The sequence below is a fragment of the Neospora caninum genome, chromosome VI (genome assembly GCF_000208865.1).
Source record: "Neospora caninum Liverpool complete genome, chromosome VI".
In the NCBI taxonomy this organism is placed as follows: domain Eukaryota; phylum Apicomplexa; class Conoidasida; order Eucoccidiorida; family Sarcocystidae; genus Neospora; species Neospora caninum.
In genome coordinates this window covers 2,200,290-2,214,727 of record NC_018392.1, presented here as the reverse complement: position 1 = coordinate 2,214,727, position 14,438 = coordinate 2,200,290, and the positions used below count along the sequence as shown (strand labels likewise).

Here is a 14,438-nt window from a genome sequence, read left to right as displayed (position 1 = left end):
CTCTTCTTCTCTCTCTTCTTCTCTCTCTTCTGCTCTGTCCTCTTCTCTCTCTTCTTCTTTCTCTTCTGCTCTGTCCTCTTCTCTCTCCTCTTCTCTCCCTTCTTCTCTCTCTTCTTCTCTCTCTTCTGCTCTGTCCTCTTCTCTCTCCTCTTCTGCTCTGTCCTCTTCTCTCTCCTCTTCTCTCTCCTCTTCTGCTCTGTCCTCTTCTCTCTCCTCTTCTCTCCCTTCTCATTCTTCTTTTCCGGTGGCGTCTTCGTCTTCTTGTAGCTTCTCTCCTGCGCCGCGATCTTCCCGTCCTTCTGCACCCGCCCAGCTTTGCTCCTCCTCTTCCCTTTCTTCCCCTTCTTTATCCTCTTTTTCCTGTTCTTCCTCTTCGTCTTTCGGTCGGGTTTCTCTTTCCGGTTCTCTTTCTGTCTCGCCGATGCGTTCCAAAGAGTCTCCCGGCAGTCAGCTGTTCAGCCTGCTCGACGACCTTCTCGAGGCCGGAGTTGTCTGTGAGTTTAATACGCCTCCTCCAAATAAAGCGTTCAAGGAGCTTGGAGCAACCTCTTCTCCTTTCTTCTCCGATGCATCGTCGCCTTTCTCTCCCCTAATCGGATCTTCTTCATCGCCTCCATTGCGCTCTCCTTGTTCCCCTTCTACTCCCTCTTCTCTTGTTTCTGCCTCGTCGCGTAGCCCTGTTTCTTCCCACTTTCCTGCTCCTTCGTTGCAATCGTCTTGTGTCTCTCCCGCCTGCCTCAGTTCTCATTCTTCAGCGTTGTTTTCCTCAACGCCTTTATCGCCCTCCTCTTCTTCCTCATCATCTTCTTCCTCTTCCTCATCTTCGTCTTCTTCTCCCTCAGTTGCTTCATCCTCGTCGTTTTGCTATCCTCCTGTTCCTGGTTCTTCTTCCTCATCTGCGTATCCTGTCTCAAACCCGCCTTCTTCCCACCGGGATCATTTTTCTTCTCCGTTGATCGGTGGTGTCTCTCGCGCCGCTCCTTGCTCCGTTTCTTCCTCCCTCTCTTCCCCTGGTTTAAAGGATAGGTTTTTGCCTTTTCCTTCTCACCCAAGCAGACTGTTTGTTTCTCCGACCCCCTCAGACCTCGCTGATGTTATGGCCGTTGAACTCGATGATCTCGACGCGGTTCCTGCTGCCTCTTCGGGTGCATCTTCTTCCGTTTCCCTTCCGTCTTCCCGCCATAGTGCTTCTCTTTCCAACGTTTCGCTTCCTCCTTTTTCTTCTTCGGCACATTCCTCTCCCCCTGTCCCGCTGTCGTGCTTTTCTTTGGGCGGTCCCACAGGGCACGGAGGAGAGGCAGTGCAGGGGAGACGCGAGAACCCGAAAGAAGCGAGGCGCACAAGAGACAGCCAAGATGGGAGTTATATGAAACCAGAACGCGAGACCGCATGGACGAATGGGGGGAGAGAAGACTCAAACGAAGCATACAGACAGCAGGCACCACAAGAGGTCGACAGAACCCTGCAGGAGGATGCCGAAGACATCTCTTCGCATTTCCTTGCTTTCTTCGACGACTCCCTTCCTCTCCATTCCAGTGTACATACAGCCGAACGTACCAAGGCTCGAGCTAGCGCCCCAGGCGAAAATCGCGGAGACACGCCCCCTGCCTCCGTCGACGGCACGCTTTCTGCCGACGGCCTCCTGTTCATGCACCGTGGAGGGTTCGACTTTGCCTCAGGACGCAGTGTGACGGTGAGTGAGGAAGCGAGGCGAAAGGCGCGGCAGATGTTTGAACTCGAGGATATCGAGACGGAGGGGAAGAAGGAGCGTGGACAGATGGTCGAGAAGGGCGACATCGGGGCAGAAGGCCAGGAGTCGAGGAGCGAGAAGGAGAAACAGGAGACAGGGATGAGCGGGGGATTCCGTTTCGCCTCAGGACGCAGTGTGACGGTGAGTGAGGAAGCGAGGCGAAAGGCGCGGCAGATGTTTGAACTCGAGGATATCGAGACGGAGGGGAAGAAGGAGCGTGGACAGATGGTCGAGAAGGGCGACATCCGGGCAGAAGGCCAGGAGTCGAGGAGCGAGAAGGAGAGACAGGAGACAGGGATGAGCGGGGGATTCCGTTTCGCCTCAGGACGCAGTGTGACGGTGAGTGAGGAAGCGAGGCGAAAGGCGCGGCAGATGTTTGAACTCGAGGATATCGAGACGGAGGGGAAGAAGGAGCGTGGACAGATGGTCGAGAAGGGCGACATCGGGGCAGAAGGCCAGGAGTCGAGGAGCGAGAAGGAGAGACAGGAGACAGGGATGAGCGGGGGATTCCGTTTCGCCTCAGGACGCAGTGTGACGGTGAGTGAGGAAGCGAGGCGAAAGGCGCGGCAGATGTTTGAACTCGAGGATATCGAGACGGAGGGGAAGAAGGAGCGTGGACAGATGGTCGAGAAGGGCGACATCGGGGCAGAAGGCCAGGAGTCGAGGAGCGAGAAGGAGAGACAGGAGACAGGGATGAGCGGGGGATTCCGTTTCGCCTCAGGACGCAGTGTGACGGTGAGTGAGGAAGCGAGGCGAAAGGCGCGGCAGATGTTTGAACTCGAGGATATCGAGACGGAGGGGAAGAAGGAGCGTGGACAGATGGTCGAGAAGGGCGACATCCGGGCAGAAGGCCAGGAGTCGAGGAGCGAGAAGGAGAGACAGGAGACAGGGATGAGCGGGGGATTCCGTTTCGCCTCAGGACGCAGTGTGACGGTGAGTGAGGAAGCGAGGCGAAAGGCGCGGCAGATGGTTGAACTCGAGGATTCTGACAAATGCCGAGAGGAGGCAAGTGGAACCTTTAATCGTGGAGGGGCAGTGGAGGGGGGTGTCGCCATCTCACTAGGGAACCCTCTAGCAAATCTGCCGGTCGTAACTTCGGCTGCGTTCGTTTCGCCTGTGGTTGCCTCCTCGCATCCGTGTTCGTCATCTTCCTGTCCTTCCTTTTCTCTCTCGCGGGTTGGTGGAGCTTTTGCTCGAGATTTGCTTCCGCATGCATCGATTCCACAGCGGCCTGCAGGCTCTGTCGAGAGCGTGGGAGAGCGCGAAGCCCGGACGGAGACACTTTCGGTGACGGTGGAGGAGACTGAACGCCCGCCTAGCTCCCTTGGGTCTCCGTTTGTTCGTGTTCGATCTTCGCCTGCATCCAACCGTGTCCCCGTTCAGCAGGAGGAAGCGAAACTGCAACCGCCACTGTCGGCAGACGCGGGAGGAGGCCAGGGCTCTCCAGGGTCTCCTTTGTCTTCTGCGCTTCCTTCCTCGAGACGATCTCCCGCTCCGTCTCCTTCTACCCCTTCCTTGCCGGTTGCTTCTGAGAGTCTGAGCGTTAGTCCCTCTCCCTCTTTGTCCCTCTCTTGTGTTTCTCGGCCTCCGCCTTTGCGACGGCGAGGCGCCTCCGGCTTGGGAGTCCTTCGCCCCGCGGAGGCCAGCGGTGGAGCCCCAGGCGCCCGTACCGCGGTCGCCAGAGACAGGAGACACTTCAAGGCTCCACGGCGGAACTCGCAGACGGCGTCTCTCGGAGGCAACGGGTCTCGCGCGCGACACAACTGTCGAGAGGAAGCAGAGAATCGAAGACCGGGGGAGGCAGGGAAAGGAACACAGGAATGCGACCGGAAAGGAGAACAAGAGGACGATTTCGCAGGGAGAGAAAGGAGCACGGCAATTGCATCTGGAATCGAGTCTTCTCGGCTGTTCTCCCTCGAGGTCAAGGCAGGAGGACTTGTTGCGCCTCTCCATCACAACGCTCTTCTCCTGCGATGGCTGTGGGGGAGGCACGCGCGTCTTGCGTCGATTTGCATGCCGCAAGTCTCTTTTTTTTCAGGAGACCAGCCTTCGCCGCGCCCTGCGTCTCCTGCCTCGGGACCTCCGTGTCTCGCGCCGCTCTCTGCTCTCCTCTCGGCTTCTCACACTGCAGGCGGACTCCGAGACTTTCGGCGTTCTTTCCTTGACCGCGGGCTCTGGCTGCTGTGCCTCCCAGAGCCGCTCCAGACCCGCAGCGTTCCTCTCTACTGCGGGTCTCTCGAGGCCGCTCGAGGCTTTCTTCTGCTTTCCTGCAAAACACCGGCAGAGCCTGGATGCGCGCAAAGCCCGAGAACAGCGACGCAAGCCTCCGGCGAGGCTCACGCACGCAGAAGCGAAAGAGAAGACGGCGTAAAGGCAGAAATCCTCCTCGGAGGAGTGGACGACTTCTTCAACATGGTTCAGACTTACCTCCAGTGGAAGCGCGATTTGAAGAAAGCAGCGCCTTGTACACTTTCTGCTTCACAGGGAGTGGAGGCGCAAATGAACGGCAAGAGTCGAGGCGATCAAAGAGGGGACTTGCGGGCGCAGTTCCGCGAATCAAACGGACGCTTCACCCGCGCTTGGGTCACCAACCATTACAGCCTCCTTTGTCTCCGAGCTGCTCAGCGATGGATCCAGACTTTTGCGTTGGCCGTCGCGTGCCGCCAAAACGAAACAGAACGGATCAGCAGCCCCGCAGTCTCTCCTGCTTTCTCTCTCTCTCACTGTTCTCGCCGTCCCAGTTCCCGGCCCTCGTCTCTCGTCCTCCAGCCTCCTCGCGAGGCCGGCACCCCCTCCCTCATTCCTTCTCCACTCTCTGCACTGTCTCCTCAACCGAGTTTGGGCTCTTTTCCGCCGCCGCCTCCGAGTCCGCGAAGTCTTCTCAAGGCGTTGCTTGGTCGCGTTGAGGCAGAAGCCGCGGGACGGCGCTCGGTGCTCCGGCAGATTTGCGAGGGCGACGTGTCCCCTGCGACGCCGATGGTTCTTGAAATTCTCCATCCGCCGTTTTCCAGCGGGGAAGACGCCCTGTCGCTGCGCGTCTCCGACGGCTGGTACTCCTTGAAAGCCCGAGTAGCCGATCCGTTTCTCGCCTTTGTGTTCGAGCGAATTTTCCGAAGAAAAGACCGAAGCGAGGCAGGTCCAGAAGGCGCGGAGCAGCACAGGCCTTTCCCAAGGTTCGCCTTTCGGCGGGTCTTTGTCCAGGGCGCGTCTCTCTGCGGTTTGTCGGAGCCGTGCTGTCCTCTGGACCTCCCTGTCTCGGCTTGTCTGCTTCTGCACGCGTCGACATGCCGGCCTCTCTTTGCGTTTCCTCGCTCACGTCCGTCTCCGTCTTTGCTTCCTTCTCTTCCAGGGGCTTCGTGCTCGGCGGTTCCCCCGCGATTCCTCCCGCATGCGTCGCCTTCTTGCCTTTCGCCGCCCTATGCTCATGCAGCCCGCGGAGCCGCGTCTCCAGGCCGCGCTCTCCGGGTTCTTTCTTCTTGTCGCGCCGCGTTTCCTCTCGGGCGCTGGCGGGGCGGAAGGGGCGAAACCGCGCGAACCGACGACGGGAAAGAGGACGAGCGAGGAGTTCCCCAAGCGTTGAAAGGCCTGCGCCGTGGCATGCCTGGAGAGGTTTCCGTGGTGGACGTGATCGTCCTCCGGAGAGGGCCTCTGCTCTTTCGGGTGCGGAGACAGAAACCGCCAGGCGAGAGTCCGTGGGGAAGGCAGGAAGCGCGGCAAGGAGGCGCCCAGGGAAACGAACCGGCGCACTCCGAGAACAACGCCGAGGGAGACGGCGAGACGGAGGTCGTTTTGATGACGGAAACAGAGTACCGCGCCTGGCGACAGCGAGAAGAAGAAACCGTGAGAACAAAGCGCGAGGAGGAATGGGACATCCTCCGAGAGAAAGTCGCGGAAGCGCGGCGAAAAACAGAAGGCAAGAGGGCGAAAAAGCGAGCGTGTCGCCGATCTCAGGGCGATGAGGGCGACGCCATCGCGGAGACGTGGACGCGGAGGTCCGCGCGAAACCGCGACGAAGAACTTGAAAATGCGGCTCCATCGCGAAATCGCGTAGAAAAGCAGGCGGCTGGAAACAGCGATGCGGATGCCTACGAAGAAGCCTCTGCAGAAACAGCCTCAGACGAGGAAGACGAGCTGAAACACTTGGAGAGACAGCAGAGTCGGCTGGAGGATTCGTGGGTGAACGACCGTCAAAACCTGGCAAAACAGGGACACGCCCAGATCGAATTCCTCGTCATCGATTCCCTATTTCTCCACAAACTCTCCTCTCTCGCACTCGCCGCGCCTGCTGCTACTTCCTCGTCCTCGTCTTCTTCCTCTTCCTCGTCTTCTTCCTCTTCCTCGTCTTCCTCCTCTTCCTCGTCTTCCTCCTCTTCCTCGTCCTCTTCTGCTTCCTCGCCTTTTTCCTCTCCCTCGTCTTTTTCCTCTTCCTCGTCTTCTTCCGCTTCCTCGTTTTCTTCCACTTCCTCGTCTCCTTCCACTTCCTCGTCTGCCTCATTTTCATCTTTTTCAAATGTCTCCGTGTCGCTCAGTTTGTCTCCGCACCTGCCGTCGCGCGCGTTTCCCTCCGCGGCGTCTGCTGTCTCGAGTTCCGCGTTTTCTTCGCCGTCGCCGGGGTTCATGCCGCCTTCTTCCTTCTGTGTCTCTCAGACCGACATCGAGAATGCCCTCGATTGTGCACTGGAGGAAGAAGCGCACGCACCCCCCGCCGCATTTGCCTCGTCGTCAGCGCTCTCCGCTGTGCTTTCCACTCCGTGTTGCTTGCCGCATTCGTCCTCTGTCGCGCATGTTTTGCCTCACCTCGCCTCAATCGCGGTATCCTCGGTCGACGCGCCCACCGGCGGCACCGCGCTCAACTCCCCTGCGCAGACAGACGGAGCGAGCGAAGCCGCGCAGGACCAACGAGGCACGCATGCACTCAGGTTGCCGCCCACCCCGCGAGGTTCCACAGAGGCCGATGCCCGTCTAGGCAAGGCGTTTTCCATCCTCCGCTTATGCGGCTGTCTCGACGGGACGTTGGGGGAGACGCAAGAGCGTGAAAACGAGGCGAGTCTACTCATGCTCTTCCGCCGGAGCCTCGCTTGGGTCACCCTCTCAGGACACCCTGGGGCAGACGAAGAGACGCCTTTCGCGGATCTGCAAGAAGGAGAACGCGTGAAGCTCTCGAACCTCCTCTGCGCTCCATCTTCCCGCGCACTGCCCCGAATGCCACAGAGGGAGACAAGGCCGCGGCGAGAACGAGGCGGGGCAAAACGGGGCGGGACAGAAGAGGATGGACGGCGGGGAGAGGGGAAGGAGCGGACTTTCTCGGAGTTTGTTGCAGCGGCAGAAGAAGAAGAGAGAAGAAGAAGAGACGGAATCGAAGGCCGCGAAGGCCTGCGACTGGTGCGGCTCCACGGAACGCACAGGTGAGCGAGGTTCGAAGTCATGAGACTTGGTCGCGCTTTTTCGACAGGGCGGCCACCCCAGGAGGGGAGACATCTTGTCTCGTCACAAGATCGAGCGCGATCGACTCTTTCCTAGTACCGGTAGTCACCGCTCTTGGTCTGGTCCTCGCTAGGACTGTCTCTGGTCGAGTCCTGCGCGGGACGAGAGTGTAGGTTCGGGGTTTTGCTTGAAAAGGCAGAGGTCGCGTTTCTGCACAGGCCCAGGCTTCGAGATCGCACTCGAACTGGAGAGGTAGAAGGCAAGAAAACAAAGAGACAGAGAATGCGATGTGAACTCTAAGTTTCCACGCGGTGTGTCTCTCTCGTGCTGCTTTGCTCTTCTCTCTTGCAGAACCGGTTTCCAGATCGTTCGCCTCGCCCCTGCCTCAGGTACATCTTCTTTCTCCTCGTCTCCGTGTGCTGCGTTGTCCTCTCCGTCGTCTTCCTCTCTGTCCTCGTCTTCCTCTCTGTCCTCGTCTTTTCTCTCGGTCTGCATGCCGGTCGGTGCCATCACCCCAGGCCGGTCGCGTCCAGTCCCCTTTGCTCTGCCGCTGTCGATGGTCTCCACCTCGCTACAAGACGCGCTGGCTGCGTTTCGTTCGACGTTTGTCCTTCCCCGCGGACCTTCCTCTCGTCTTGCCTTGGATGGATCTGCTACACGGATTCTCTCTGTTCACGCCGAGCAGCAAGCTGGGCGCGGAGAAGACACAGCGCACCCCGGGAGCGAGGCAGGCGACGCAGGCGTCTTACAGACCGCCGACCCGGCAAGCGCAGACGCAGAGGAACCCGAGGAAGACGCGACTCGTGAGGCGGACGACCGTCGGACTCGAGGGGAGAAGGCGAGAGGGAAACTCGAAAAAGGACGGCAGAAACGGGCGGTGGAGTTTGCGGGCGAACCAGGAGGAGATGCGAGGCCTGGGAAAAGACAGAAGGGGGAACTCGCCGACGGGAAGATCCCACTCAGCGTCGCGCCCGAGATCGCCCCGAGAGAGGACGAGAACGATACGCAAAAGACGTTGCGCGAAAAAGGACTGGAAGCCGGGAGACGAACGCGACTCGCTGGAGTCTCCGTGTCAACTAAGCCAGCAAACGACGAGAGATCCTTTGCTTCTCGGCCTTGGCTTCGAGCAGAGCCAGAGGCGCCGCAAGAAAAAGCGGAGACCCAGGGAAGCGCGGCTCTTCTTTCGTCTGTCTCTCGCCGCGTTCTCCCCCTGGCTTCGGTCGAAGTCCTTCTCGGTCTCTGTCGACTGCCACTCTTCTCACGGCTTCACAGTCTGACGTTTTCTCTGAAGCAGGAAGAGACAGAACGCGGGCGAGAATGGCCACAGAAGGTGCACCAGCGCCAAGGAAGAGAGGGACGGGAAGCACATGTGCGGCCAGACTCGATGCGCATGCAGGTCCAACCCCGGGATGGTTTCGAAGACGCGAAGCCGCACGAAGCTCGAGAGCCGTTCTTTCCGTTTTGTTTCTCTGGCGAAGGAACCCGAGCTGCGCCGGCTTCACTCGGCATCGTGCCCGGCATGGTGTACGACCTTGTCGGGGTTCTCGTCTTGCTCGAAGATCACCAAGTGTCTCCTGTCTGTGTTCCAGTGTCCTCACATGCTCCCTTCTCTGGGAGTGTCGCGTCTTGGCCGGTCAGCGACTGGCATGCGCGTGGAGGGCTCGTCGCCTTCCTGTGGACTTCAACTGACCAGCTCTGCTGCATTCGCGTCAAGACGTCTGGGAATTTTTCGAGCGTCGGTTCTGGCCTGCGACGCCTCGAGTCGTGTGTCGCTCCAGAGCGAACGGCCGCTTCTTCGCGTTCTTCCGCGCCCAACTCCTGCTCTCGGTCATCTGCGCGATCTGGTTCTCCTCGCGTTGCCTCCAGCCGCATCCCGGCCGTCCCTGCGTTGAGTCCCCAGCGAATGGCGAGCGAGCTGGGGGGGACAGGAACCGCTGGCGGACCAAAGGGAGCGAGAGACGAGAACCCGCCGTGGGAGGACGATCCATGTGGCTGTCCAATGCTGCTGCGATATCGACAGCTCCTTCTAGGGGCTGGGAGACGAAGACACCCCGGAGGCAGCGGTCGCGAGGAAGCGCGGCCTGTGAGAGTTGAAAGGCAAGACGGTCTCAAACGGTGGTGGGTGCTTCACGCTGACGAAGGCGGAGTCGCTGAACGCGACGGAAACGACAGAGAACGTTCTTCGGAAGCCGTGCTTGAACACCCGGCTGTTTCCTCTTGTGACCCGTCTTCGACGCGTTCCATATCTCTACGCTGGGCAGTTTTCCAGAATGTCGAGTTTGAAGGCCAGGATCACCGTTTGGGCATTTTCAACTTCTCGGCATCGCCCAGACTTCTCCACGTCGCCAGTGGATCGCTCGAGGCGCGAGCGCCGATTTCGCCTCCGTCGCTTCCTTCTGGAGTTTCGTCCTCTTCGTGTCCTTCTCTTGCGGAGGCGCAGAGAGCTGCGGTCTCCCGCAACATCGAAAACGAGAGGCGAAGCGGAGAGAGGGGCGACGGGAGCGACGTCCAGTTCGGGGAAAGAGAAGAGGGAACGGGGAAAGGAACTCGAGAGGGGAAAGAGACGAGCACGGCACGTGGATCTCCGAAACGCGCAAGCACCTGGGAGCGAGAAAGGCGGGAAACCCAGGGCGAGAGACACATGGAATCTGAAGGGATCGTGGACGTGGCAGAGACGAATCAAACACGCACCGCCTGCACAGAGGGAGGGAAGGAGAATGAGACTGTAAGCGCAGTCGATACTTCGGCGAGTAGAAGAGACGAAGACGCGCAACCCGCGGCAGAGCACCAGGAACGAGAGGAATTCGAGGATCGCGGCAGTGAAAGGCAGAGCGTGGCAACACCGCGACTTCGCCGCGGGAGAGGAGGACACCAGGAGAGCGAGATCAAGGCGAAGGCCTCCTTGGGGTCGGCGGCGGTGTCAGGATGCATTTCCGATAGAGGAGATCCTTGGGTTGAGGACAACGAGAAGAGAGTGAGGAAGGAAACTGGCGGAGTTGCAGCCGGCAACAGCTGGACTTCCTCTGTGGACTGGAAGGAAACAGCATGTTTCTCAGACAGGCACATGTTTGAAAAAAAGGCTTTTCAGTTTCTCCAAGACGAAATACAAGAACTTTATCGGTGTCTTGGCGCTTTGGAAGCGGTGCCTGCGAAGACCACAGTTGGGAGGGACGAGCCTCTGGCTCATGCCCACCGAGAGCAGGAGCATGTACAGCGCGGGGAGCGGGAAAGAGTTTCTTTTCATGGGGAATCACAACGGGAGAACGACGAAAACAGCACGCGCGGTCGGAACCGGGGGCCTGTGTGCCCAGATTCGTCACGGGGAAGTTGGTTAGGGCAACGACAGGCCTCGCGTGAAGCGCAGAATGAGGGAAGCGAGTCTGGAGAAGAGACAGGAGAAACGGAGCGCGAACGCGACGGGCGAAAGAGAGAAGGCAGTAAAGGAGAAGAGGGAGGCGACGTCGTTGCATACCGACAGAGAGACTCTCTCGAGCCGGGCATGCATTTGTCTCGACCCACAGCTCTCTCGCGACTTCTACTCGCAATGGAAAAAGTAGCGACTGCTGTCGGTGCGCGAAGAGTGTGATGTCCTGTCAGTCCACACAAGTGCTTGTTTGGTGTGTTTGCGGCAGGTTCGTTTTTTCCGTAAAGGCACTCGGAGTGTCCACGTGAAACGCAACACGCAAGTAAACCCCGTGCCTTGGTACCCGGATACCCGAAGAATCTTTCCATGCGACAGGCAACGCACCGGCCTTTGATATAGCTTGCATATATATATATATATATATATATATATAAATGCTTCAGCAAAGGATTGGCTTCTAGAAGACACACAAGGAACGCACGCTTCGCAGGTGCACATGCCTCTCTGAATTCGTGATTCGGTTTATAGATCGATGAAATGTGTATGTTCTGGATGTGAAGAATTCGAAATTTCTGCGAGCTTGGTACGGGGCCTTCATTTTACCCGTGGTAAGGCTTGCCGGCTAGTGCATGCAGAAGCGTCGAGGTTGAAAAAATGGATGAAACGGCGATATCGCGATGTTCACTAGCAATAGGGACCAGGCAGCCTCACGGGATGCGTCCTCTGCAATCGCACCGCAGCGGACTACAGAAGACTACAGGCTCTGCTGCATGAAAACAGCTTCTTCTGGGAAAACGCGATGTTACTCTCATAACTACAAAAGGCGCACATACTCATGTGCAGGTGTCTGTAGAGATGGGTACACGCATAGGGATGTGTGTGTTCACCAGACGCATGGACGCACAGTCACGTACAAGTTTCCGTAGAAGCACGCATGGTTATATACATGCACGCGCACAGCTGCTGACGGATGGTTCGCTTTCCTTTATCCGTGCATGCCGAGCATGAGTGGCAACTCAGAGAGAGCAAAGGCATTCAAAACGTCTTCTTGAGTGTTTAGGGGGTTTTAGAACACGAGTAGACGCGCGGGAAGGAGCGCGATATGTCAACAGCATTTGAGGTGGGGTCCTCCGCTTCCTATCACCACTCGTGAAAAGCTTGGTTTTACATTTTCCCCCCACTGTCTCGTGTAGGAGTTCCATAGCCCCAGCAGATTCAGCAGTTGTTATTGGCTGCGTCTCATTACGTCAGCGAGCCGTGTATTCTTTCAGTTCATTACGGTTAGGTTTTATATTGTAAACCAACCGATCTGTAATCGTACCGGTTTTGAAAAGGTATTGCGTTTAATACCGCCCTAGTACGATGGTGCTGATCATACTAGCTGGAGCCTAACTTCAGTTGGTATCTGTTTTGTATTGCATGCCTGTTGACGTACATTATGACCCTTATTAATGGGAGCACAGTTCCCTGGGTATACAATCCAGTGGTCCGCCTTGGGCACTGAAACGAACCCACAGTCCGCTTTTTCTTGTGTTGCTGTGCTCTAAATCTAAATTCACCTCCTTCCTTTGGTTTTGTTGTCGCCGTGACGTTTGTACTCCAAATAATTACAGGTATCACTGTAGCGTTTGATATACTTCAGAAGCTTGTGCTAGAAAACTCCGTTCAGTGTGCGATATATTTATACAGCTGCGATGTTAAGGAGCCTAGGAAATGCTAAGCACAACACCACGATTTTAGACCGGATGGTACAGAATATCAAACCTAACGCTAATGAACTGAGTTAAAGAATACAGGGTTTTAACTCTGGGTGGTTTTCAATGGCCAAGGCGGAGCGCTGCATTGGATACCGGGGCTTTCACGCTGGCACGTATGGATAATACTAGACTCCTCAATTCAACCAATCTGCCTTGCAACTTGTTTCTGGCAAATGCTTGTCTGTAAGCGTACTTTGTGCGCTTTTACGTCTAACCACACCAGCGAGGTACGTGTACCTCTAATCACTTCATATTTACTTCCAGGTGAATCTTGTCTCCGGTCTGAGTAATCCGTAGCCACTTACTTTTTGGAGCAAGCGAACGGTCCAGTTTCCCCGATCCCTCTTTCAGAATATCCATGGACTTTCGTAGAGGCGTCTTTTCAACTCTATATAGACCGGGCGAGCTAGGGCTGTGGAACTTTTCTTGCCGGCAAAGAACCAAGGCAGCACAGACGCCGCCGCGAATGCGGTATTTTCATCCACGTTGTTGCTACCAGTAGCCTCTCAAGTGTAAGTGAACACCGTGTTAGCAGCCATGGATATAACTGACAGAATTGCCTATCGAGCAACACGCACGCGCCTGGGCAGAGGACTGCGTCTGTGGCCTAGGACTGCGTCTGTGGCCTTGATGACGCAGACGTACGAGACTCTGTTTACCCGTAATGCTGGGCTTTTTGGACTCTCACATCCCGTGCAACAGAAAGGAAAATGTGCGGTCTTCCTCGGGTGTCCGTTTTGAGTGCGCAGCCGAGATACAACTCGCGTTTCGCCGAGTGTCTCTTTGTCCTTTTTGTTTCCTTCTCTTCCCTGTTGCCGCCTCCTCTGCGGCCTTTCCCGAAGAAAGGCACTAAATGTCGACACACGCAGGCAACGCCACACTGCCGGAAACAAAGGCGACTCTGACCAGCGCACCCGCGGCAAGCCAAACCAAGACGGAAAGTCGCGATCCACGCTCGGCGCATCTGCAATGTGTGATCGTCCTGTGTCTCTCCCACGCTTTTCGTGTCAGCCTGTGAAGGCTGTTTAGGCGCAAACCTCGGGAATACAGTGAGAATGCGAGGCAAAGCTCCACCCGAGCGCGCGGTGACCAGAAAACGAGCTTCCTGCGAGAAGGAAACTCGCGTTGTGTCATTTAGAGCCGGTCTCCGAAGCCGGGTTTTCCCTGCGTTTTGCCTGTTCCCAGCCGTCTTCACACCAATCGCACTGTTACATGCGCAGAAAACGCCCAGAGTGTCTTCCACAAAGAAGGGACTCTTTCTCTCAAGAGCGTCGGAGTGTCCCTGCAAGGCACTCTTTTTCTCCCGAATTCGCGCTGGCTATACACATCGCGCTGCACAGGGGCAAAGGAGAGCTGCTTCGGGGTTTGGCGTGTTTTCGCGAAAAACAAGAGGGAAAACCGCACCTCGTTCCCCTTTTGTCGCGCTTTTCTTCTTCCGAACCTTTTCCCAGCCTCGACAACGCCCTGTTCGCTCCTTTCCGCGAAGCCGTTTCTCGGCCTGCGGTTCCTCCGGGCACAGCCCCAGAGCTTCCGGTCGACGCGCCTAGCTGTGAAGGTTCGCGCGGCCGGCCCTCTCTGGTCGATTTTTGAGCCGTTTCCTGCATGAATTTCTTTTCTTTGATGTCTTGGGATCTTCGCCTCATCCGCTCTTCGCCCCGTCGGAAAAAAGAGCGGAGCCCGTTGGAATTTCTCGGTTTTCTCTGGCGTTAAGCCAGTCCGTCCGTGCCTGCTCTCTCGGCCGTCGTGTTTCCCGTATTTGGCGCGGCTCGACAAGCGCGTGCTTCCGAGAGACTCGGATTTCCCTTCCGAATTTCCGCGGGATTCGCGTCTCCGCCTGCAAACTTCTTTCCGTTTTCCCGCTTCTCGCCTTTTCTCTCGTGAGAAAGAACAAGCTGAATGTGTCAATCTCGAGGAAATGCGACTTTCCTCGACGCAGCTGTGTCTTGTCTCCAAAACTCAAAATCCGACGCTCTTCTTCCGCGGAATGACGCGGCTCCGCGAGCGCCTTCAGCCTCGCAGACCGGCCGATTTTCCGACTCTGTTCCGCTGAATCCGGCAATTCGTTCCGGATCCTGCACAGAGAAAGAGAAGAGGGGTTGATGTGCTCCTTCCTTTCTCTTCCTGTTTCTGCCGGAGGACTCAA

General features: G+C 57.3%; 1 protein-coding gene across 1 annotated transcript; it reads left to right on the top strand.

Moving 5' to 3' along the window:
• Positions 1-421: 421 nt before the first annotated feature.
• Positions 422-10,148, top strand: NCLIV_018030 (putative BRCA2 repeat-containing protein; the record flags this gene model as incomplete). Its single annotated transcript, XM_003881996.1, has 3 exons — positions 422-494; positions 1,083-7,155; positions 7,526-10,148. Coding segments are annotated over 3 exons (8,769 nt in total), but the record flags the coding sequence as incomplete, so codon positions are not given.
• Positions 10,149-14,438: the final 4,290 nt, after the last annotated feature.